Source organism: Syngnathus floridae, chromosome 2 (assembly GCF_059516105.1).
Source record: "Syngnathus floridae isolate MCC-2025c chromosome 2, RoL_Sflo_1.0, whole genome shotgun sequence".
Taxonomy (NCBI): Eukaryota; Metazoa; Chordata; class Actinopteri; order Syngnathiformes; family Syngnathidae; genus Syngnathus; species Syngnathus floridae.
Window position 1 is genome coordinate 23,758,189 of NC_142414.1, and position 25,807 is coordinate 23,783,995.

Genomic DNA, 25,807 nt, shown 5'->3' on the forward strand with positions numbered 1-25,807 from the left:
TCACAGCAGGTCTTCTGATGTTTTATTTGATTTTAGGATTGCATAGGAGACGGGGTTGTGGCCAAGAAAAAATCAAGACAATGGAATTGCTTTGGGAACCAGCAAGAGTCCTAAACCCTCAGTGCAGGGTGTGAGGTGTCTCGAAGGAAGTCGCACATTTCTGATCCTTCGCTGGTGGCTCACACCTATCCTCCAAGCCCTCCTGTTGCCAGGGCCCATTGTATCCCCCATAGGAATGATAATGGACACTCTGTCCATTCCCTCCCCTCCCCTGCATCTGTGAGGAGGGGGTGGGGGGGATGCTTTCACTTTGTCCCAGCCACTTCATGTCTTGCCAAAGTAGAAACAAACACACAATTGTCTTCCCAGCTCTACCCTGATGGCCACAGACTGCTGCTGTGCACTCACTCAATTGTGGCAACACAACACACAAATGCATCCATTCTCATTTATTTCTCTGTGATCGTACCCATTCAAGCTGAGGTCTAACGACTGACCTTTATTTACAAATTACTTCGACAATGCATTCTGTAAACATTGAGTGGTTGTACTTTTATTGTGTGTCTCTTTTGTATGTAAAGATGCAACCTTTCAATCGAAATCATTTGGCCTATACCAGTGGTTCTTAACTTGGGTTCGATCGAACCCTAGGGGTTCGGAGAGCTGGTATGTCATTCTTCCTTCTCCCCTCCTATTTCTCTTGGTAATTTAATATTCTTGCATTATATTTTATTGCTAGTATTATTTGTAGTGTCTGTATGCCAATCTTTCTCAATACCTGTACAGTCAAATTTCTTTCTTCAATATTTTAAAATTATATATATATATTTTTTTGCAGGGGGGTCAGCTCTTTATTGAATGATTATTGAATGTGAGGCGGATTTTCTAACCACTTTTTTGCTGCCATGCTGCCATGATTATATCTTCTCATAAATAGATTATTCAAGATCCAAGATAGGTTGATGGGTGTTTCGGCATCCTGTTCTGACTAATTAATACGACTTGGATGTTTGGTTTGTTGCATTTCTGTTCAGCTATCTGAAGAAGAAAAAATCCTCTATACAGGAAGCTCAGATTTTTTTATTTATCAAGTCCTTGTTATTTTCTCATGAACTGTTTTCAAGGCGGTCTCACTCTCCACTTTTGCATGATCACCAGTAGCACGATCTTCATCACCCTGCGTGACACCAGAAGGCTGGTCTGCCCTCGTTGGTCTTAGTTGAGCGTCTCAGCCGCATGTGCTCCCACAATAACAGTATTGACGTCACTGAACACCACCTCTTCGTGTTGCATTCAGGTACTCCGTTTTACCTCCGATATTTGTGTACCTGCTTGCAAGTTGAGCCAAAATCGCAGAGGGAGGTTGGGTGAGGTGTTGAATTGAATATTGTCAAAGTACAAAAAAAAAAAATCTGGATGACACCTTGTTGATCGATTGCATCTGCATAGAGTACATATACTGTCAGTGCAAAAGAAAATGTAGAGACGATGGATGGATACCTTCTATCGTTCCAAATCAAACAAAGGACAGTGGTACTGTCTGACCACGTGAATTATTCCCTAGCTAGGAAAAATATCAGTAAGTGCCACATAACATAAACAGTGAGCTACTGTTAAATTAAAAAATTACATTCTTCACAGCTGACAATGACATAAAATGGACAGAAGTCCAAACTTTTTTTATCACGCAATTTTTAGGGGTACTTCAACACCCCCCCCCCCCCCCCCCCCCGAGAAATGCTTGAAACACCTATCCGATTGACAGAGTGATTTGTTTGCAGTAATTTTGTAAAATAAAATAAATTTAAAACAATATTTTGTCACAGTTGATTTATATGGTTAAAATATAGTGAATATCCACCATTAGCCCTCTGGTAGGCTAATTTGTAATCATCCTGCCATAGCGATGACTTAATTGGTGGCATGTGCGGTGTTTGAAAATTACTTTTTAATTTAACAATTTTGTACAAAAGATAACCAAAGAAAGAAAAATGGCTATTCAGGTACGTACATAAAAGGGGAGCTGTGACATGTTTTGCCCCCCCGCTAAGAGTGGAGTCGGTAAGATCCCACGATTTCAAACTGTCTTTAAACGCACCAAAGTGCAAACCTGCGGGAGAAGCGGCGATTGAGGGGAGTGCAGACGGCCATCTTAGAGCTACCATCAACACCGCGGAATCACCCATTGATTCCCCTCTTTTTTTCCTCGTTAGATAAGCGACTGGCGAGCGAATTTCAACAAGAACAAGAAGAGGACGAAGGGTGCGTGTATCCAAGTTTGTCGCGGCTCAACTCGAAGTCGGGATGCGCTTCCGAAGGAATAAACTCTTTGCATCCAACGTCGGACTGGTCCTGGCGCTGGTGTGCGCGCTGGATGCGGCTAAAGGTAACTTCAGATGAGATTTATATGACGCAATGTTTGCTCTGTGTGGACGTGTCGGACAGGTTGTGATGACTAGTGATGATAAGCGACGGTTCTCTCGAGTCGCCAGGCTGCTTGCTTAGCCGGTGAAGGTTACCGCAAGGAGGGATGCGTCCAGAGGAGGAACCTGCTCAGGGCTGTTCATCTGCCCGAGTCGCAGCAAGTGCAAACAGCGATGCTGATCCAACGCACTCGTTCACGGCCTTTCTTCCCCACTAAAGCCATTACTTCTTTCCCATTTTGCGCTTTGCAGTCTATCCGGGTGGATTTTGCCATTAATATTAATTGAGGCAACGGAACAGCCCTTTTGTGTCTTCTGCTATATTTAGCGTTAGACTGCACCGCGTCGTCTTTTAGTTGCTTTATATAAATAACGAGCTGGGGGGAGGGCGACCTCACATTTGTGTACCGATTTTAGTACATTCACACGCGTTAAATGCAGTCAGTTGTTTGTGTTGAGGTTTAAACTGAATAAAAGTGTACATATATGGTTGCCGTTGTGGCGACTACGCAATACTGGTCCATTCTGTGGATTATGAACACAAGTGGGATTATTGAGGACAAAAACAATTGGTTCCGGTCGTAGTGGCGTGAGAATTTCCCAATCAAGAAAGGACATCATTCAGGCAGGAGGGGTCTTCCAGGTCTGTATTTGTTGCAGGCGTTGCGACCCTCTCCCACTGTCCACGGCTCAGACAGGTTAACCCTGTTTGTGTGAAACTATGGTTAATCCACCCAACGAGTTTTGGAGTTGACGGCACACCAACGTGTATTGGAATTGGTGTATCGTGTATTGGATTGGAAAATAGAAGGCTGAATGGCGTGGCATTGATCAAATGATCAATACTGTGTTGGTTTTGCATGGTCATGTATATCCTGTTTATGTTGGGCTTTATTTGTTTTTCTTACTTCTGTCTACACAGGACTTGCAAAATTGCAGCAATCCAAATTAAATGTAATCTGGGTTGTTAGTGGGAGTTACAGAGTCTTCACCTCGTGTGCATGTATACATGCTCTTCCAATCAATTTTGAAAAATCATCTGCATTTATTGTGCAGCATAATGATCGACGGCCCTGCAAAATAGGGTCTACGTGTGAAATAAACGTTGGTGGATGTAATTCTCCTGCAAATGACCAGAATTTTTTTTCAGTATGATTTGGGATGTCGTTGACTTGAGAATGTAGTGAAATGTTTACAAAAGTAAGCGTTAGGGCACCTTTATCTTTGCATGATGAAAAGTTATAGGCACAGATTCCGTCTTTAAAGCGAGTAGGGATGTATCGTAACAGAACTTTTTCAGACCCAGTCTGACTCCAAGTAGGTACTGAACTTCCATTTGAGTACTGGTACTTGATACAATTATGATGAAAATCGGTTTTCTATTCATCAAATATTGATTTAAAAAAAACGCTTTTATTGAACATGGCCCTCCTTTTATACTCGAATACAGCACTCAATCAATTGTTCAAACAGAAAGCATTTTTATTTTGATAGAATATGGTACCGTTTTTGTGACCCGCATCTGCCGGCTTCCCATCACTTATCGACCAATGTGAAGTGTGAAATCGCCATCTGGGTGAAGGCTCACATTATATCAGCTCAGCTTTGTGTTCTATCAGCATGTCGTTGCTTCTGAATCTGTTGCTCCAGCTCCTGTGTAGGCGAGTCAAGCTTGGTCATGTTCAGTTCTTGAATAAGATTGATGTGGTGCTTCTTTACCTGCTTGAACCTTTTCTCATAGAGGACATTGCATTGTGTATTTTTTTTATTTATATAGCTGACAAGTTTTATCAACAGTAGCTTACCAACTGATGATTCAATTCAATTATGATTTAGAGGGCTACAATGTAATTGAGTCACAGCATAATATGACAGTGTGATTTCTCATGTACATAATCTTGCATAAATATTTTACTTTTGCTTCTGTAGTGTATAAAAGCTATGTACTAATTTGCTGTTGAAGTCGTAAAGATGAACGATTCCACATAAAAGAAATTCACTATATTTTACAAAATTCTTTTGTCAGACAGTGTGTGCATTTAAAAGCTGATCATGTGGCAAGGCTGTCTTAGCCCCAAATGTTTTCGATCAAGCCCCTTTTGTAAACATTTACATTGGTTCAAAAAAAACGTCAGCGTTTACCTACGGTGGTGTCCAAATCTCATTTGTGTGTTCAAGTGCTGCTGCGTGGAAAAGATCGCACCCTTCACCGTTCCTGCCACGAAGCAGCTATGACATAGCGTGTAAAGCTCTACTCCAGAGCCGTTTTAACTGGATGAGTACTTCCATTCAACATTGTTCATCAGTCACTTTTACAGCCTCGTGTAAGATTACCAAATTAATTGTATTAATCGGTTACAGCCGGCCGATCAAGACATCTCACTTCTTCGCTCTCGCTCTCAGTGGCCCTTTTGTGCCAATGCACAGAGACGCAATTGAGTTGGCTCTGCGTCTCCCAGACCCCCATCAAATCCTCCTCCCCCTCCTTCGAGGAGCTGTTCGGCCGCAGTGGGTGTACCCTCTGTCGGGGGCTTGTAATTGCGTGGAGGACAAACAAATGCTGTTCCCTGGCAGGGGAACTGAGAGGCGCCCCTATGTAGAGACCAAAGGTCCCTCAGGTCTCGAAGTTCCACGCTGTTTAAATCCACCTCGAACAGTTCTCGCTCTGTTTTCGAGGCGGCTCGCATCAACAAGCTTAGGAGGCATGTAAAGCGAGATGGACAAATAGAGAAGTGTGCTCACTGTTTCAGACCGTGAGCAGATTGTTCCTTAATTATTCCTATGCCGCACATTCAAGAGAGCCACTTGAGCACAATTTGAAGGAATTTATTAATGCAAAGTCGCATTTGTATCCCATGCTCACCAATTTGGTGGAAGTTTCTGTTCATTTGGATGATCTCAGCAGAACACGCAGTACAAGAGATCTGCTGGTAGTTGTCAACCTTGAAAAGTGGCTGCTGCTTACATAGTCGCTGTTATACAAAAAAAGATATTTTAGTCACTCTGAAGCAATATTGTGTCTGTTTCCCTGGTAACATCAAGGTCTGGCTGATTGAGTTGCCTATTTCTTTATCCTCTGCGAGAGTTTATGGAATTAAAATGAAAAACAAGTTTGCTAAGTAACATTTCAAATGAAACCTTTCAAACCTCTAAATGCTTCTGTGTGTGTGTGCAAATGACTAGTTACAGTATTTGTGTCAGTTTACAGTTTTGTATTTGCATTGTAATTTTAAACGTATTTTGAATCATTTGTTGGTAAAAAAATATATGCAGCATTTAAAAAATGTTGAGTCGCTAGATTTCAGGCTTGCAACTAACAATCTATTGATTGTTTTGTTAATTAACCTGATAAAAGCATTTTACGATCCATACCTTGATGGTTTTGCTGCTAATATATTCCACAAACTCAATATTAATCTGAATGTCGTGTTTAGACTCGTGGGGGCACATAGAACTATATTAATATTAATAATATTTAGACAATTTTAGGGTTGGCTTTCCCTTTATATATGTCTCCCTTTTTTATTGAACCAATTTACAGAATGCTATCAATACTCCCCCAAGCCTGCAAAGCGCTGTCCTGCATAAAAATGCCCATTCAAAGAGAGCACAAAACTGCCTTGGGTAACACTGATATTACGTCTTTGAAATTGTAATCTTCCAAAATGTTTGGAGGGCCACTCTTGACTGTGGTTGCAGCGTGCAGGCCACCAATTGCCCGTCCCTGTTCTAATAGCAGGCAATAACTTTAAAACAAGCAACTTTAAGCATTTCTCAATGACACAGGGTCATTACAGCGGGAGCAGGGGTGGTTGAGCGTCATTAATCAAGCATAGCTTTTAACATGACTCTTGCCTAAATCATCATTACACAACATCCTCTCAGAGGGTGCCAGGCGTTATCTGATAATGACTGCCCGATCATCTGCTGCAGTCATGATGCTGTAATGTGGACAGCTGCTTGAATATTTCTTTGGCTTGCTAGCTCTGGGTTGCGGGGAGCATGAGAACTGTCGAGCGATGATATATTTGGTTTGGTCTGTCTGTGGCATTAGTGAATGTTGTACACACAGGACACGCGGAGTGCGCTTTTGGTGTTTGAAAGAGAATGATGGACATGTGTGTCCTTTTGACTCTCAGGCCTGTGGTGGCTCTGACGGTCTTTCAGCAAGTATTTCATCATGGTTATTGGGTCAAACTCTTTCAATTGGGACCCCTTAATAAAGGACTGAACAACCATAAAGAGACATGGTAATTGGGCTTCTAAGTTTCCCAGTGAGTGTAAGGGAATGTCATCAATGATGTCACACTTTGTGATGATGTGTATTCACCAACAATTTGGAGTTGGAGGTGGCCTTTGTAGGTGTTTATTTTTTTATTTTTTGATGTTTTGTCCCACTCACAGTACCTTATTAAATTACACAAACAGTTTTTGTGGTTGATTAGCACAGACGTTGCAGTGAACCGTAGCTCAGTGGGAAATACCACGTTACAGGTGGAACATAATTTCCAGGCCCTCTGATTTGTTTGTATTTTTTGATAAGTGAAAATATAAATATACAATTCTCGTGTCCAACTCATGTGACAATAGAATAGAATATGTTTGACACTTTCAGAGTTTTAGTTTCTCAGGATTGAACATAAACAAGATTGTGCGGCAAATCATCAAATTACATCACCTGCAAGCAGTCAATCTATGTCCATGCAAATTGCAAAATCAAATGTACAATTTTTGACGATTTACACCCTGGAGAGCTGTTCAAAGAATAAATGAATGTATAATACTGAGAAAAATATTCACTTTTTCTCTGTCCTCCCTCCTTCTGGCTGACAGTTGACAAGCTGTCGTAAAGCTTCACCATAAAAATGATATTCTGCACTGTTTATTTTTGACAACTTTATGGATACTGTTTAATTTTTGACGTACTGTATGTATGTGCTATAATCCACATCATATTTTTCTAGATATGCCTTGTCACTGCTGTGTGTTTAAGAGCATGAGAAAGAGCATGTGAGCAATGCCCTCAGCAGAGCATGTGGAGGACAGCAGCTCTGCAGTGACACTGCAGTGACACAGCAAAGTCTGCATGGTCATTGTCCGCCCTTGTCCGGAATCTACTTGGTCTCGCATGTTGCACCCGATGTGCATTGTCCAAAATCCCCGATTAACCAGGGAGTGAGTTAGTGTCTACTATCTAAATGTTGTTCTTTGGTCAAATGTGACAGTGGCTGCTTCCATTGCTTTGACTGATTGACCTTGTCAGTGAATAAATGGACACATCTCATTATCGGATTAAACGCCGGTTCTTTTGCTCATGGTAATAGACATCTGTTCTTTATTTCAGACAGAACGAAAAGCCTTCCTTCGTATAAAGTCTTCATTTGTACCAATCACGTTATTGTTCCTTCTTGGCACATGGGTCCTTATTTTTGTGCCTAGCGCAAGTCTCACAAAAAGTGCACACTAACTGAAAACGGGAGTTTTCTTTCTTTGGCTAGTTTTGAAACGGGTGCTTGCGCTGTTGTGGGAGAGAACAGCTGACTTGCTTCCTGGTATCACCTTCTGTCATTCCCTTAAATTTCAGTGCAGGAGAGGCATGCGGTCAATACGGTAGAAGCATAAATTGACTCGCTGCAGTCCATGCAGAATATTGATGCGCAAAAAGTGAATTTATACGGAACTGCAAGAACGTCTCCAAGATGATTGAGGCCACTGTGAGGTGGCCACTTGGAGTGCGCCTTTCATTCCCGATCGCGTTTGTGTGTCAGTTGAATATGATTTTGTTGCTTGTTTCATTCTTTCCTGTGTGAAAATGTTTCGCTCCATTTTTTCTTTAGTTATCTTGCCTGGCTGTGCTTCGTGTCGCTCTTGTCCTTGTGAGGAATTAATGTAATCCGGAAAAAGGCTTGCCTTGACTCCAGAGCACATGTGTGATTGACTGACTGCTGTTTGACCTCCTAAGTAATGCTCAGTACTTTGTTGCAATGGCAGCTGTTCGGGTGGCGCTCCAGGTCAAGTTAAAAGTACACTGTTGTACTTATCGTCACCGTCATTATTATTTTTTAGCTAATTTAAGAGTGTCTTGTGGGATAAATTTATCTTTGTTTAATTCAGAGCAATCATCTCAAACTGGTTAAGGTTTATTTTTTTTTTTTTTTTTTTTTTTTTTTAATATCTACTGCGTCTTATACAATTCAGTGCTGGGGTGAGTTACACTTGCAACATTATTGACGATGGACAATGTGAAATCCAAATGTCACCAAGCTAATTGTAACTATGACTCTATCCAGGCTAAAGCGGATTAATGTTGCAGTCTGGCCCCACAATCCGTCTCAAGACATCCAATTCCCTTCAAGTCACATTATGCTCTGGTTTAATCAAATTTGGGGTGTTAATCAGTCTCAAATAACTGGTTAACACAACCGATTACTCCTGCCCATTGCTGTGCGAACCAATGTTTACTTGGTTCAACATTCACAAGTTCAGAGGGTGTGATCATTTCCAGTCCATATTTTCCTTTCATTTAAGATTAGCGCTGTATATAATATTCTCTTGCCATTTCAGGGGATGATTTACATTAGTAATGTTGCCGGCATCATTCCAGCCCTGTACAGGTGGCACGGAATTCGATTTTCATTGGGATATGACCAGAAATCATCCAATAATGCAGGCATTATCTTGTTCTTGCAACCAATTACCATTTTGTGGAAATCCAATTTGGAATTCATTTGACATTTAATGTTGTTATAATTCTGTTGTTGACCATCTTTGGGTAATTTCAGTATTTATGTGTTTACGGGACCTTTTGTGTTGTTGAATATCTTTTATAAATGACATGATGCTTTCTCCTGCATGAAATAGTTCTGGCTCAGCAATGATGAAAAAAAGAGATAATGCTGTCAGCCAAAATAGGTATGAAAATTAGTGTTCTCATTTTTAGATCACAGCAAATTGCTGTTTGTGCATCATATTAACTAACGGAGCATTGGAAGAGAAGCTTTTCCCGATGTTGAACACAGCTAAAATTTGAACACCGCCTATTATTTCTTATATGTAATGTAGTATATTGATAATATTCAACCAGATGGATTATTACATAACCGGAACAGTTTTCCACATTACATGTGGGCCACTTGCATATAATGCTGCCATTGCTTGTCATTGTTGTTGGAGTTATCCTCTTTTCAATTAGGTGGCTTACAATATACTGAGAGTGAGCCTACAGTATTAACCGGCGCTCTTGAATCAGGAAACAAAATGGACAGTCACTTAACGCAGGACGAGAGTTTGTAAAGCTGCTTTATAAATAGGTCTTGCATGCTCAAAGAGATTATATAATGCTTGCAGTCTTTAGCACCAAAATAGCATATCTCAACCGAAGAGGACTAATAAATACTTCGACATTCATGTGGAACCAAAAAATAACAAGATTCCCTCTCCCTGAGAATCTATCCTTATGTGCTGCCAGACTGGGTTAGCATCAAATTGGTAGATCAGTTGCATTGCACCGGCATCATCTCGCGTCTCTTCACATTATGTGAGAGAGCTGCCTTCCGTCCATGTTCTGTTAGCCAACCCAAATGTGCCACTCACTGCAGCTTTTTCTGCAGCCGCCAGTTACAACAGTCAGCCAGATTCATGCACGCTCCTCACTGGAAATGGTCGAACCATTGTTTCACACAGCGACCGGAACAAAGATCGGCCATCATTCCTGTCAAGACTGAAATGTGATGGGTCGTAGGGAATGGATGTCTAGGGTTAATTTTACATTTTATGTTTAGAGGTACTGAAAGTCAAAAGGAATTTGTGGGAAAACACAAAAGGTTCACTGTTTTAAAGAAAACCCTGAAATTTAAATGGAGGTTTTCATCGAAGAGGTCTAATGCTATGCTTTTGTTTCTTTTCATCACAGTCAATAAGCACAAGCCATGGATCGAGACCACTTACCACGGTATCGTGACAGAGAACGATGACAAAGTGCTGCTGGACCCGCCTTTAATTGCACTGGACAAGGATGCGCCTCTACGCTATGCAGGTGAGGAAATTGGGCCTAATGATGATGCTTGTTTTTTAAACTTGGATGCACAATCAATAATAATAAGGGATGGTTCCGTTGAATACATACCCAAATCAATTTGAAAAGGCCATGGTCTTTTTCATCTGGTTTGAAATTGTGTGATCGCCATGGCAGTCAGATAGATGGCTGGCGCTCATATCCTCCAATCCGAACCTATTTGATATTCAAATCAAAATACCCTTTGATGTTTAATGAAAGAGTATTTTGGGGGAGTTAATCACATTGGGGTTGACTCTGGCTGGGGGTTCAAAGCACCACAGCCCTGGAAATGATTTCCCACCGTTTCACATCACATGAGCGTGTCGGGCTCTTTTGTCCGCTACTCCCTTCTAACTCAGTGCTCTCGCACCACTTGATCCGATCCATTTTTATCTCAGATTACCTTGTGTGGTTTTGCAAGCCAGCCGCTCCCATCCACGTGCCTGTCGCAACCTGCTAATGTGACTTCTTTACAAAGTCAGTTGAATTGCAATGTTTCCAACCGGAGAGCTTTCCTGCAGCAAAGCTCACATTTTGGTACCCACTTTACAATAAATTCAAAGCCTTGATGAACTCTTGTCATGAAAAAAAAAAGACTTATTATGACCTTGACAGAGGAACCGATTTTGAGCAGGCGCGTCGTCATGGTGAATCAGCAGTCCTGCGGCACTGCCCGCAAGCAACTCTTAATTCCTTTTTTTGTAGACATGCTGGTTGATCATCTGTCTTGTGTTGCACCAAGTACCAGTTACCGTGTATTTTAACTAGCAAAGCATTTAGGCGATAGAGTAATATCGTTTGTAGTATCCTTAACTTTTGTGGCTCATCATGAAGCAGAAAGGATCATAATGCGAGTAAACGTAGACGTCCTTTGCATTAGGCACTAAACGCAAGGTGCAATGTTCGTAACTAAACTAAAAACTAACTAACTAATTAACCAAAAATTGAGCCAAACCTATCTACTTACTCACCTACCTAGTTCCTACCAACCCATTTTTGCTTTTGATTTCTCTAACCAAAAATATAAAGTAATACATTTGTTTTTCAATTATGTTGTACTGTTATTGTTTTTTTAACTCGTGGAAAAGATCTGAAATATTTTATATTGGACTTGCAGGGGGGGGGGTGTATCACCAAGATTTGTGTGTTGACTTCTTATATCAATCGTATATCCACATAGAATTTGATGCTTTCACTCCTCCCAGCTGGGCCTCCCTATCTGATGTGAATAGTCGGCATGTCCATGTGAACTATCTCCCCGTGGACAAAGCCAGCATCCCAACTTCACGTGGCGGCAGGGATGACTGGGACATCTCTTCTCACTAAGCGCTCGCCTTGAAATGAATCTGCCGTTCATTGCGTATGTCCATATCTGCGTGGGGACTTGATTTGAGGCTAATTGGACTTGAATAGATTAAAGCCAAGCTTTTATGCAGGCTTGGAACTGAGTTCTGTGTTTAAGAGCCAGAACACTTTTTTTACACGCTTTTAGCGCAACCATTGGAAATGAGAAAAACGGTTCTTAAACTTTAGTTAGCAGGTGAATTCTCTGTACAGCGTGACATTTTGCATACTGGAGCCCTTAGCAGTCTTTTGTCATGGCTGTTGATCCAGGCTGTGTGCTGAGGAATTTATGAAGTCTTTGTGTGCTGGTCATTAGAGCTGTGGTGCACACTGAGGCCCACAACTCGCACTGCATGACTGCTCCTGGTCAGCCGCTAATGTGACGCCTCCTCTGGATTGTTTTAGTTAAGCACAACAAAAAGGACAAGGCCAACAGAGTCCCGGATAGATCATAAAACCATGGCTGTCCTTTTTTCATGTTTTTATTGTCAAAATTGACACTTTGGACCTGGAACTAATGTATTGTCTTTCTTTTGGTGGTGCCATTTTGAGATGCAGTCATTCATTAAATTATGGAATTAATAAAATAATACACAATCTAAAAGTAAAGTTTTCTGTCCAACTCATCTCTGACTTTCTTCTTTGGGTCTGAAATGTTTAGAAGCCTTTCTTTCTAAATTACCCATAAATTATTATCCATACAGTATACAGTATAAATTATCCATACTGCATACAGTCAGCTTTTAAACGTGAAATCAACATGCAGTAAGTTCCCTCATGTCTTCTGTTTTCTCTGAGCTTCTAACTCTTCTTTAACTGACCCCGGTTTATCTTCTCTTCCCTCCCTGTAGAGAGTTTTGAGGTGACCCTCACTGAAGAAGGTGATCTTGGGCTCTTTCTTCTGCTTTGTGCTTATCGTTACTATTAACCCACTAACACAAACTGGCATCTGCACATTCACACAGAAATGCCCGCCGTGCTCCGTGATTTTACCCATTTGGTTTTCTCAACTTTTATGTTCTTTTTTGCCCCCTCTCCCCCCACACACACACACACTTTAGAATAGTTTGGAGCTTTGATAGCTGGATGATCACTATGATGTGGGGCCTTACTAAATTAGAAATATCTGTGCATGTGGCATCCATCGCAGTTTGCAGACCCTAACAGTTTTTCAGCTATCACAGGAAAACCAAAAAAGGCTGCTTCAAAACAGCAGTTCTTCACCCAATTGGATTTCTCTAGTCTAAAATTCTGAATAAATCTTATGATGACATTTTTCTAATTGTAAACTCTTCAATTGAAAGCTGCTGAGATTGTTAACTTATGCAAACTCTCTGCTGTTGTTGCATTTTTGCCCGAGTGGATTTCTTTTTTTTTATTCCCCAGCACTAATATATATACCATTAGCATGGCTGCAGTTGTCACATGATATGGATGTCAGGCAAGCTGATGTTTCTAATCCCAGTTCTCATCCAGTACATTTTCTTTTATGCAGATTAAGTCCCTTTATTTTGTTGTGACTTAATTACACAGTAGCTGTGGTTTAATGTATAAAAAGGCACAGAGCAGTGTGGTGACAATTATTTCTTCATGGATTGATGAATTTACAGTATCTTTGTATTTCAACACAGTGAAGACCCCCCTCCCCGTTTTGTTTTTCTTTTGACTTATGTTATGCACATTTTCCTCACAGACAGTTTGTACCTCGATTCATTACACTGAGAAATTGGTCACCACTGACACTGCTATCTAATATCAATACATCTCGAATATCTCTTATACTTCTGTGAAATGCCTGTCCACATCTTTTTGGTTTTTGCCTGCATGACTGAATGCTGACAATTATTTAAATGGCTTGGGAAAGACTTCTGTATATTATTGAATGTCCCACACCCGCTCCCAACTCCCCCCTAAAGTGCTCACCCAACTATAAAAGTGCTTATGGGCTTCCTCCACAGACACCACCCACCCTAAACTTCAACTCCCTGGCTCCTAAAACCTGTGGCTGATCATTTTTTGCCTTCATTTATGGATTTTGCTGTGAAGACCTAGTTTTGAAACAAAAGCGATTCCCCGCCATTTTAAAGCCATCTCTGTTTTTGTTCAGGTGAGATTTGCGGCTTCAGGATCCACGGGCAGAATGTCCCTTTCGAAGCTGTGGTCTTGGACAAGTCTAGTGGCGAGGGGATCATCCGGGCAAAGGACAAGTTAGACTGCGAGCTGCAGAAGGAACACACCTTCACCATTCAAGCATACGACTGCGGAGAGGGACCTGACGGTGCCAACATGAAGAAATCACACAAGTCAGTATGAGTAGTTTCCAACGTCCACTAAGACCGTAGTATTAAAACGGAACATTTCTACGTTCCCTTCCTTTGCCTCTTTGCTTCACCTCTCATTCAGTCCTCTGTATCCTAAAACAAACCTGTCGGCAATGCAACACCAGTTTTGCGGCTGTTGCGTATTAACTGGAGTTTGTCTTTGTCAGGGCCACTGTCCACATACAGGTGAACGACCTCAACGAGTACTCGCCGGTGTTCAAAGAGAAGTCTTACAAAGCCACCGTCATTGAGGGGAAAAAATACGACAGCATTCTGAAGGTGGAGGCTGTGGACGCAGACTGCTCTTTCCAGTTCAGTCAGATCTGCAACTATGAAATTGTCACCCCGGATGTGCCCTTCACCGTTGACAAAGATGGTAAGGACTCCCGCCAATGAACCTCACAGCCCTGGTGGGAAAGGAGCTGAATTTGCATCCTGCTCGGAACATTGATTTTTGCAATCAATGGGCCCGCTGGACAGGTCATTTAGACTGCATCGCATCTTGATTCTTTCTTAGACAAAGGCGAGGAAATATTGCTCTCCTATTCAGGCAGGACCACAGTTTGGGCAATGTCATTCAATATGTATTTAGTTTTGATTTAGAATTTTAGCTACCAACTGCTGCAACTCACTATTAAAACATTTTCATTCAAATTGGTTTTAATCTCTGAATAATACCGTAAATTCTGCTATCAGCATACAGGTTTCCGGAATGACTCAGTAATTGGAGTCATTTTATCCTATCACAGCTTTGATATTTAATAAATGGTAACTCACACTCTTCCTTGTTTCAATCAGGCTTCATCAAGAACACAGAGAAACTAAACTACGACCGAGAGCACATGTATAAGCTGACTGTGACCGCTTATGACTGTGGAAAGAACCGTGCCTCTGAGGACGTCCTGGTCAAGATCAGCGTCAAGCCAACTTGCAAGCCCAGCTGGCAAGGTATCATCACGCTCATCTACTTGCTAACCTTCACTGTTTATGTGCACAAGAAAAGAGTCTCGCATCAACAGCTGTTGTGAGATGCCTTTAATCTGGAAAGGTCCATGTCAGAAATCCACCATATCTTTTAGCATAATTTGTTTTGACGAGCCCAGTATCGACTGCGGCGCCTTATCATCGCTCTGTTGAAGGACACTTTTGTCACACTCCCCTGACTTCTTGCCCTCAGGCTTCAATAAGAGGATTGAATATGAGCCTGGCACAGGCAGCTTGGCTCTTTTCCCCAGCATGCACCTGGAGACCTGCGATGAGCCAATTACCTCCATCAGGGCTACCGTTGAACTAGAAACCAACCATATTGGAAAGGGATGTGACCGTGACACCTACTCTGAGAAGTCCCTGCACAAGCTGTGCGGTAAGGAACTTATTTTCTCAGTAGCGGGAGTCCATTGTCAATGATTCTGGTGACTAATTGGAAAAAAAATGTAGGAGCCAGCTCCGGTGCTACGGAGCTCCTGCCAGCACCCAGCAGCTCCACCAACTGGACGGTTGGACTACCCACCGATAATGGGCACGACAGTGACCAGGTGTTTGAGTTCAATGGCACCCAGGCCATCAAGGTTCCTGACGGCTTGGTGAGCACCAGCCTGAAGGAACCCTTCACCATATCTGTGTGGATGAGACATGGCCCCGGGGGCCATGAGAAGGAGACCATCCTCTGCAACTCTGACAAGACAGGTAAAGGCCTATACATCTTTGATTGCAGTTTGGAAAGAATTTCTTAATATAAATGTCAACGGTTGTGCAAATAAAACTTCCTCCCTGTTTTCAGCTGACTAAATAAACTAATCTAGACACCAAATGAGGAGAGGCAATATCTGTTTTCACAGTTCCTTGTATCCTAATCCATGTTTTTGCATTCGGCTGGCTGGCTTTTATCTTTTCTTTCCCACCCCTGCCAAGTTCTCGCTCACAGCTCCATTTTAGTCTTGAGTTGTAAATTTGAAGCTCCCACTGAATATTACTGACTGTAAAGTCTCAGAGAAATGTGTTGATGCTTCATCCACTTTCATCCCCAGTTTTATATGAGGAGGATTAATTAAATGCAATTGGGCACTGGAGAAAAAGAACCTGTACTGCCTGTGAGCATCCAACACCATTCAGCACAGCATATGGAGTCATAAGTTGAACAAGCTTTTACCACAATTGAGATAATTTTCGGTTCAGAAGACAAATGATTATTTGCCCATGTGTGAACACAATTGTTGCCTTTGATGAGCACAACTTTGTTGTTTTGCTATGTGTCAGTTCCTCTCAAATGTAATTGAGTTCATAATAAATCAAGTGAAAAGTTTCTTTTAAATTCCAATTATAATGTTTGGTCATATCGCCCCTGCAGACATGAACAGGCACCACTATTCACTCTACGTGCACAACTGCAAGCTGATCCTTCTCCTCCGTCAGGATCCATCGGAGGCGGAGAACTATAAACCGGCCGAGTTCCACTGGAAACTCGACCAGGTGGGCTTCTGCTGCTGGATTAATTTCGGCTTTTTTTCCCCCCGAAATGCTATTAATGGCTCCAAATTGCCCTATGTTGCTTACAGGTGTGTGACAAAGAGTGGCATCACTATGTGCTGAATGTGGAGTTCCCCACGGTGATGTTGTTTGTGGATGGGGCTACTTTCGAACCCTTCCTGGTCACAGAGGACTACCCACTGCATGCCTCCAAGATTGAGCCTCAGGTCACCATCGGTGCTTGCTGGCAAGGTAGGATGTGTAAACTTCCTTCAGATGCTTGCAGTGCAAATGCTGATATTACTCTGCACAATTCATATTGAATCGTAATGTTTGCAAAATAATAATGCCGGCAACAATTCTCTCATGATACAGCGTAACCTTCAATGTAGCAACCTTCACTGAATCCCTCTAGCAAATCCTCAACCTTCCTGCTTGTCTCTTCCGATTCTCTTTTCCCTGTTCTCTACAGAACGCTCGGGATATGACAATGATACTGAGACAGTCTCTGAGTCTTCCTCAGGTTGCCCAAAATCTTTCCCTTCTCAGATACTTCCATGTGTCCGCCATGTCCCACCACGCTAACTGCATCCTCTTGCCACTTTAATGATTGCCATACGTTCTTAGCTGCAGACACATTTATTTCCACATTATGTTTTCAAGCATGTTGCCATGTGGACATCATTTATTGCTGCTTGAGTGTCATTTTTACATCATCCTCATCCATGCTCAGTGCAGCCTGCTCTTTCATAGCATGACCTTGACGGCGGAAGTGGATGTTAATCCACGTCCGATAACTGTGAAACACGCATACACAGAGATAGCAACCTCATCTCATCAGGATGGATACACTAGCACCACAGGATGCATTGTTTCATGTCTTTATAATTTGATCGTTAAGCAGTAAAGCAGCAGTACCGTTGATTGGACACTGCATGCGTATATGAATAAGACCGCCCATTATTTTGGCATCTGAACCAGCCTCATATGGGCGCGCACACTAACTTGCATGAACTTTAGACTGCCTTTGTGCCTTCAGCCTGCATGCACCAATGTCCTGTCCGAAAAGGTGAAAAATCACACTTAACTCTTCTTTCTCCCTTTGTTTTGTTCTCTTCATCGATATTGTGACGTACACAGGCGGAAACGCACGCATGGCCCAGTTTTTTCACGGAAACCTTGCAGGGCTGATGATTCGCTCGGGCAAGCTGGAGAACAAGAAGGTTATTGACTGTTTGTACACTTGCAAGGAGGGCCTAGATGTGCAGCTGCCTGAGGAGGTCGCTTCTGCGGTTAAGGTGAGGAAAGCAAAGCAATCCTAATTTTGGCTCATCTGAACTAATTTTATGCATACGTCCTGCTTGGCATGTCTGTAGTCGCTCAAATATGATCCTGTTTACTTTTCCTCCAGGTGGAGTTTAACCCCAACCAGTCCTCTCTGACTGTCGAGGGGGACGATATTGATGCTTTTGACAAGGTCATGCAGCACATCTCCTACTTGAACTCCCGCCAGTTCCCGACACCCGGCATCAGGCACCTTCGCATCTCCACCGCTGTCAAGTAAGCAGCAGTAGCTACAAACACTATTGTTGGATTCCTCTCTGTCGTCTTTAAGGCAGTGAGGGAGGCTCATTGAGGTGAAACTGAGGACAAGTCTTCCCACAACAAAGAGAATTGACAACTTGTTTTGTGCTTAGAGAACAACAGTTTGCATTGCTGATTTCTTACTTGCAATAAACCAACTTTTCACTGTTTATATATGTAGTGATCACACCAGATGAGAAATGCAATAACCTTTCGGGTGGTATCATCAGGAGCTCAGACATATTTATTTACTGTTAGTTTTTGGGAAGATTAAAAATAATTTGTCTACACTATTGAAATGTACGAACCTAAACATAAAGAATTTTCCCTTGTGGTTGACGAGTGATTGCAGGTAATAATGATTTTGTCTCGCCTCTTACTGAAATTCACTCACAGGGTTATTAAAATAATAATAAAACATGTCCCTCTAATCTAAGATGCTTCAACGAGGAGTCCTGCGTGACCATGCAGGATGCCGAAGGTTACGTGATGGTGCTGCAGCCCGAGGAGCCCAAGATCAGCCTGAGCGGCATTGACCACTTTGCCCGCAGTGCTGCCGAATTTGAGAGCCAAGAAGGCGTGACGCTGTTCCCCGAGCTGCGCATCGTCAGTACCATCACCCGCGAGGTGGAGGTTGACGCCGAGTCTGAAGCCACAGAAGGAGCGGACGATGACCCCACAGGTGGGAGAAATTCGCACTGGAATGGAAGATTAGCTTTTTACTATCTCTCACTTCCTCTTTGGTGTTACATTTTATTTTTCAACTAAGCTGCCTCGCATACAGCGAGTCATGTGATACGGCGAAAACAGCGATAGAGGGCAAATGCACTGCTAATAGATGGGTACAATCACAGCGTGGCGGGAGGATTATGCCTTGTAGCCGAAGGGATTGGACAGACTGAGTGACAGATAAGTTGTTTAGTCCTTTGTGGGAGGGCCCATTGGAGGCTTACCGTCTGTTAGCTTTGTACTGTACGAAAGCTGACATCAGGAGACAATAGATTTGCACCGTGGTCGAAACACAAACAGGAAGATTTCATTTGCTGTATTGATGAGGACAACCTAAGTGTCACAAGCATCCATGACTTCATTTAATTGTTACATATACACAAATTCAATATGCAGCCTGTAGTACTTGAGTCAATTTTGCATATTTGAGACTTGCGATATAAATCAACTTGACTTGACTTGAGTAATGAAAAAATGAAGGGTTCGGCGTACATTAACAAATCATTTTAGATTTGAAAATGGTACTTCTGCAGTCAGACCAAGTATAACTCATTGCGTGACACCCATACAGTACCTGCAGTTTTCAAAAATGTGTTGCTATTAATAGCTCTCAGTGTATCTAATAATCTATGCGGCATCCTCATTGTTATTCATTTAGTCCAAGAGACGGTGGTGTCTGAGGAGATCATGCACAACCTGGACACGTGCGAAGTGACCGTGGTGGGAGATGAACTGAACGCAGAGCACGAGGGCCTGGAGGTGGACATGGAGCAGCTGCAGCAACGTGGCCTTGAGATGAGCTCCTCCCACCTTGGCCTCGTCATCACAGGTACGGACATCAGCGCGTCCGTTCAGCCTTTTGCCGTCTTATTTCTCCACGCGTTTTGAAGACGTGCGCCTCACTGTGCCCCAGGCGTGAACACTATGGCCAACTACGAGCAAGTCCTACATCTCATCCGTTATAAGAACTGGCACACTGAGGCGCTCTTCGACAGGAAATTCAAACTGGTGTGCTCTGAGCTCAATGGGCGCTACGTCAGCAATGACTTCAAGGTCGAGGTAGGACTGAACTTGTTAGTCCCATAACTGTAATGCCTTCAACAAGTTGACGTGTTGTTTGTGTTTATGCTCTCCAGGTGAACGTAATCCACACGGCCGGCACCATGGAGCATTTGAGCAGTGCCATGGTGCAGCCCAACTTCATCAACCCTGTGCATCAGGCATCCGTGGACTTGTCTGGTCACAACCTGGTCAACGCTCACCAGGCGTCAGGTACTGCGACATGACCGGCCTCATTCGTGAAAAACTCACCTGGCAAGCTGATCTTCCTACAATGTGGTAGCAAAGATATAAGGAACTATAGATGAGAGCTAGAAAACCATTATTCATTTATCTTAGTTTAGTGAGAAGCCCGTGGCTTCTGACACTGCAAATTTGCAGCTGCATTACAGTCTGTTGACTACAAGTCACTCTTCTTTCGCCCCCAAACACCCAGTGCCTTTTATTTTCTTTTTAATAGGCATAAATTTAGGGATTACACTTGAGTGCAGCATGTGACATCTGCGCACCACCATTTATTTCCCAGTTCCAATAATCTTCCAGGCTGTCAGGCTCGCTAAGCCTGTCTCTGCACGAGAGAGTCTCGATAACGCTAATATGGAGCTAAGCGGAGCTGCGTACTACATCGAGTGCCATTAAAACAATCAAACTGTTGTATGTGTCTGTGATTTTGTTCATAGTGGTTCCCAGCGCGGCCACCATCGTTATCGTCGTCTGCGTCAGTTTCCTGGTGTTCATGATCATTCTGGGCGTGTTCCGGATCCGATCCGCACACCAACGCACTATGGGGGATCAGGAGAACGGCAAGGAGAACGAGATGGACTGGGACGACTCAGCCCTCACTATCACCGTCAACCCCATGGAGGTAAGAAAAACATGTGGTGAGGTTGCCAAGAACACAGCCGTTAACCTGCTAATGCTCGCTGCTTGATGATGTTGTCAGCGCCCTACTTTGACACTGAGCTGTCGTGATTGACAGGCTGCTGGGGATGGGGAAGGGGGGTGTATTTATTGGGCATTACCTTGTTCATTTCCTTAAACACACACACACACACACGCACAGCCAGTCAGAGAGGATCTTACTTGCTTTCCTCACCTATAAGTTCAAAGAATATTGTAATTTGATGTTTTTAGAGCTGATACCGATTAGCTCATATCTTGGCTTTAAAGTTGTTAAGCATGTTTCAAACGTGCTAAATGGAATTTAACTTAAAGTAATAGATTGCGTTGTTTCAAAATACAAACATAAAGTGCAGGAAGCTTCCAGGGTTATCAGGACATCTTGTATTAAATAAAAACCTAAACAAGTAATGAACCCCTTAAAGATTTCTACAGTCAATAAACCATTTTCCCCAATTATGGTTTATTAACCAATTGTTGTTTATTTGGTACTTGGTAATGGCTCCAAACGATTATTCTATTATTCAAATAGTTGACAATTAATTTGATAATAGAAAAGTTAGTCGATTAAGTGATGAATTTTGGCACCTGTAATTGCAAAAAGGAGCTGTGCCCACAAGAACATGTTTTGTAAGCCACATTTTATTTGTGTAATATTTCATTTCGCCATCACCCAAAATAAAAACATAGACATCGTTATCGTTGGAATTGCCAGTATGTCCTTTCATTATGCTGCTTACGAGAGTAAAGACTTTGAAATGGTTCAGATACAAAGCACAAGCGTCAGAAGGTTTTACTGTTGACACAGACGTATGAAGACCAGCACAGCAGTGAGGAGGAGGAGGAAGAAGAGGAGGAGGAGAGCGAGGAAGGGGAGGAGGAAGACGATATCACGAGCGCCGAGTCGGAGAGCAGTGAGGATGACGAGGGTGGCGAACAGGAGGACCAGCAGGGGGCCAGCAGACAGCAGCAGCTGGAATGGGACGACTCCACCCTCACTTACTAGAACAACACTCGCGCACACAAACCCACTCGCACACATCACTCATTTGCACTCACTCAGACGCTCATCCTCGCCACACGAATATAAGGAGCCGTGAAGTTTAAACAAAAATAATCCTGGTCAAGGTTTCCCTCTTGTCATCTTAGTGGCCCTACTTGGTGTTGTGTAGTCATCAGCGGCTTTTTTTTTTCAAACTTAATTTATTCTATTTGCATTCACAGGTAATCTTGGCCAACATTTCTTTTCCAGTGTGTGAGGAAGCCAATTGTGCACTTTTTTTTAGTTGTCTCTCCCACACAAGGCTTCGGAATCATTTCTAGATTTGTTTCAGCAGCTGAACATAACCGCTGGTAGACCAGTGATTTGAATTAATGCTTTTAGCAACTCGACCACCTTTTTCTTGTGGGTTTGTTTTTTTTTTTTTTTGCTTGGCTTTTTAACCTTTTAGTGCATGAAGAAGTCTTATGTGTAGAGAGATCCATTTCTTTTCAAAGTTGTTGTAAATATTAAGAAACCATGTAATTAGTCAATGTGCTTGTGAAGGCCTTTGCCACAGGGTCCAATATCTACAAATGCTTACTATTTGTGTCACGCAGGTTGTAGCATGTCGCTGAAAATGTGTACAAAAGTGTCAGCTTTCATGACCAATGTTCTAAGGATTTTTTTTCTTTTTTTAAACCCATTTGTGCTCTCCTCTCTGCACAGAGGACACGTGCTTCGTTTTGCTTGCACGCACGTGCGTCCCTTTCGTTCCCGCTTGATGGGATGTAGAGTGCGCAAACGGACGACAGTTGCGAAGATGCGATGTGAGCAACACGGAAAGACAGCCATCCTCAGCCTAATTCACAAGGGAGCACACCGGCTCCAGGTAAAACGTCTTGTCACTTGTAAAGCAAACTGTCTCTGGTGCGGCTGTTTTAATGTGAGCTAATAATATTAAAGCATTTATCTCCAAGTAGTAATAATTGGGTGTTGGACTAAATATTGGACAGTATAGCTTCTTGAAAACTTGCTAAGCGCAGTATCTTTCTGTCTAGCGTACATGACAACATTGTGATTTTACTCCCAGATGACGTTTTACTGTATATATTTTTCTTCACATATAGTACGTATGTGAACAAAGTAGCAGGTTTGGGTCCTCCTTACTGCACACTATTTGTTCAAGCTGCCATTTACTTGTGTCCAAATGGCACTGGTAGACAGATGAGTGATGCCAACCTCCCCATTTCCCGGAAGGCCCAGGTGTCCGATCCCAATATGCATTACGGACGTGTAATACTGTGTTGAGCAACATTTATTGAGCCAAGGCACATTTTCCATAAGAAAAATCTTGCAGCCCACCATCAACCAAAATGTCACCGACGGTATACAGTATGCTTAAAAAAAAAATTATGGTCTTGTCTCTATTTACTCCCAAATTGACTGACTCTGTGGGAAATCCCTTCTTGTTTGGCCTGACACAAACCTATTGTTTGTTGGACCTTTGCCATCTATTGGAAGAGATTGTCATTGTTCTGCCTGTCACTATTGTCAATGGTATAGATAGATGAGCTAAGATCCATCATGTATTGTAGTAAATGTTTTTAAACAATTAAGTAAAGGTCTCAATCCTGTCACTCATTATCATTTTTGCTCAATGCGGGTGCGCTTTTGAATTCAGTCATAAGGTGAGAAAATTAAAACAAAATATGGAATGGAAAAAAAAAACTTTATGAGAAAAGATTTTTACTAGGATGTTTACATATTTTAAGACGTTGTAGCTGGAGTTGTGCCGATTCTCGCTTTGGGAAATCAGGAGGCTCAGTATCTCTGTAATTGGGGGCATGAAGTCCAACTCGCAATTTTCGGCTTTCAAAGTTTAATCACAACTGCAATTGTGTGGCAGAAAAGCACGAACATGACACCTGGTGTGTTTAAAGCAATTGTTTCTATCGAATGACACTATCTCATTGTTGGATGGCACCTTTGCAGCAATATCTTGCTTGGATAGAATTTGTGTCAAAGGCAAAGCGGGATAAATGTCGGAATCGTCTGCTACAGCTCTGGTGCAAGATTCTTGAGTTAAAGAGGCTGATGAGAAGAATGTAATTCTGCATGATAATAGGCATAATTATTTTTGCGTAATGCCCCCTCCGTGACGCCCCCTGCAGGCTTGATGATGGGAGTGCCTTTAGCTGGTCACAGTGCAATGAGCAGATGTAACAAAACCTGTGTTTTAAGTTGTTAATTTGTAACTATACTACTCGGTTTCTTATTGAAGTTAAGTCTGTCTTAAAAAAAAAAGTAAAAAAAAAAAAAGCAAAGCGCGACTAGTTTTGATTTTACACACTGTCAATGTGTCCATGTTGATGTGTAGTTTATATAGATCCATTGTGTATCTTCTGTAGGTATCGTACTAAATCCACCTTTAACCAGATGTACAGTGTCAGTGCGTAATGACAAAGCTTTGGCAGCAATTCTGTGTGTGAGCGCACACCTAAAAATCTGATTTGTGATCAACCCCACTGAGCGACGCATCACTTGCCCCAATTGAATGTCTCAGCCATAGAAATAGAAACAATAACGCTTAAGGATGGAATGTCGCATGAATCACAAGTTTGTGGATATTTCATGTTATTGAGACTGGAGTGTGTAGATGTGAGCCACTTTATTCTTGTCTTTCACACATCCACAATACCCCATACCCCATGTTGATTTTTAGTTTTCTTTGACGTTTGCTCAAAACATGGAAATGTTTTGCAAGTTGGAAGGTTCTTTTGTGCTTGTTGGAGTTGCTCTCACTTTTCGACTACTAATAGACAGGCACACTGTAGTCAAGTTGATGCTTGCTCTTGAACAAAATAAAGGAGAATTGGATGGAATTTCGCAGTCTGAAGTTTTTCCTTCCTTTGTCATCTTCCTCATTTCTTTTTGCACACTATCGCACATGCACAAGGCAAGGGAATGCTCTGTGGCATTATGGGAAAGTTTTGTTTCTAGCATTTAGCGGCAAGTAGGTTTGAACGAATTTACCAGTCAAAAAATATTTACTCAACATTGGCAGCTCCATGTTTCCGTAAGTATTTTGCAAATACCATGAAAAATATTTGCTTTAGTAACAAATATTTGTGGTACAATCTGGAAAGATTTGTTGAAACTTGAGTTACATGTTTTGTGACCTTTCGGCGTTTTGTTCCAACACCGGGCCATTTTCTCCGTCACTGCTGCAAAGGACGTATTTTGGGTTCAGAGCAGCCATGCAAGAATCGATGCTGTGGTCTTTGTGTTGTTAAAAGTTTATTTTCATTTGTTTATGCTCTGCTATTTTTTTTTAACAAAGCCTCTCAACAAAAATCCCCTCCCTTTTTATTTTTCATTTCAATCCATTTTGTACCTTTGCAAATAATTGTGTTTGTGTTGAGTAAGGCTGCAAAGTTAATGTGGGATTTCTACAAAAAATTTGCAGCTTTTTGATAAAATATATTTTAAAGAGTACGATAAAAAGACTTTCGTTCACTGCACCAACAGGCATTTGTCCTGTAGTTTTCCTATTATAGCTATTATTCTTTTGCTGTATCTGCACATTTTAAGTTACTTTGATAAACGTCACATGCCAGCCTGTTTTTCAATTCTGGATGACAGTATTCAAAAGTGAACGTTTCCTTCTTTCTACAAACTTTTTAAAGTAAAGTTAAACACTGTACCTTAACTTTAAATTTTTTAAATTCACTTACCTCTAATAGTGAACTAATAGGATGGAATGATCTAGGGGCCTCAGATAGACCTCACTTCGCAAGTCAAGCGCAAATGTCTTCACATACGACTTCAAGTATTTCTGCAAGTGACAAAGTAAGTGCATTGTATTTGTTACATCTAGTACTTGTGTGTTAAGGAACGACGTGTTTGCTAAATTTGCTCCTTCAGGTACCCTCTAAGAAAAAGG

General features: G+C 42.0%; 1 protein-coding gene across 4 annotated transcripts; it reads left to right on the forward strand.

Moving 5' to 3' along the window:
- Positions 1 to 2,104: 2,104 nt before the first annotated feature.
- On the forward strand, positions 2,105 to 24,746 carry clstn1 (calsyntenin 1). Of its 4 annotated transcripts, XM_088359652.1 has the most exons (19): positions 2,105 to 2,386; positions 10,336 to 10,458; positions 12,675 to 12,704; positions 13,931 to 14,126; positions 14,312 to 14,520; positions 14,943 to 15,092; positions 15,322 to 15,507; positions 15,582 to 15,830; positions 16,492 to 16,613; positions 16,700 to 16,862; positions 17,083 to 17,133; positions 17,751 to 17,908; positions 18,022 to 18,170; positions 18,632 to 18,876; positions 19,582 to 19,752; positions 19,837 to 19,982; positions 20,060 to 20,195; positions 20,663 to 20,847; positions 21,691 to 24,746. In XM_088359652.1, exons 1-19 carry the CDS (start codon positions 2,305 to 2,307, stop codon positions 21,886 to 21,888), a joined length of 2,949 nt encoding a protein of 982 aa, XP_088215778.1. In that variant the 5' UTR covers positions 2,105 to 2,304; the 3' UTR covers positions 21,889 to 24,746. The 4 variants fall into 4 exon arrangements, with proteins under 4 accessions (XP_088215778.1, XP_088215793.1, XP_088215784.1 ...); XM_088359667.1 differs by lacking the exon at positions 17,083 to 17,133; XM_088359658.1 differs by lacking the exon at positions 12,675 to 12,704.
- Positions 24,747 to 25,807: the final 1,061 nt, after the last annotated feature.

Coding starts and splice junctions, on each gene's coding strand:
- clstn1 (XM_088359652.1), top strand. CDS start 2,305: ATGCGCTTCCGAAGGAATAAACTCTTTGCATCCAACGTCGGACTGGTC. Junction 14,127..14,311: donor AACATGAAGAAATCACACAA/GTCAGTATGAGT, acceptor TGTCTTTGTCAG/GGCCACTGTCCACATACAGG. Junction 19,753..19,836: donor CCTTGGCCTCGTCATCACAG/GTACGGACATCA, acceptor ACTGTGCCCCAG/GCGTGAACACTATGGCCAAC.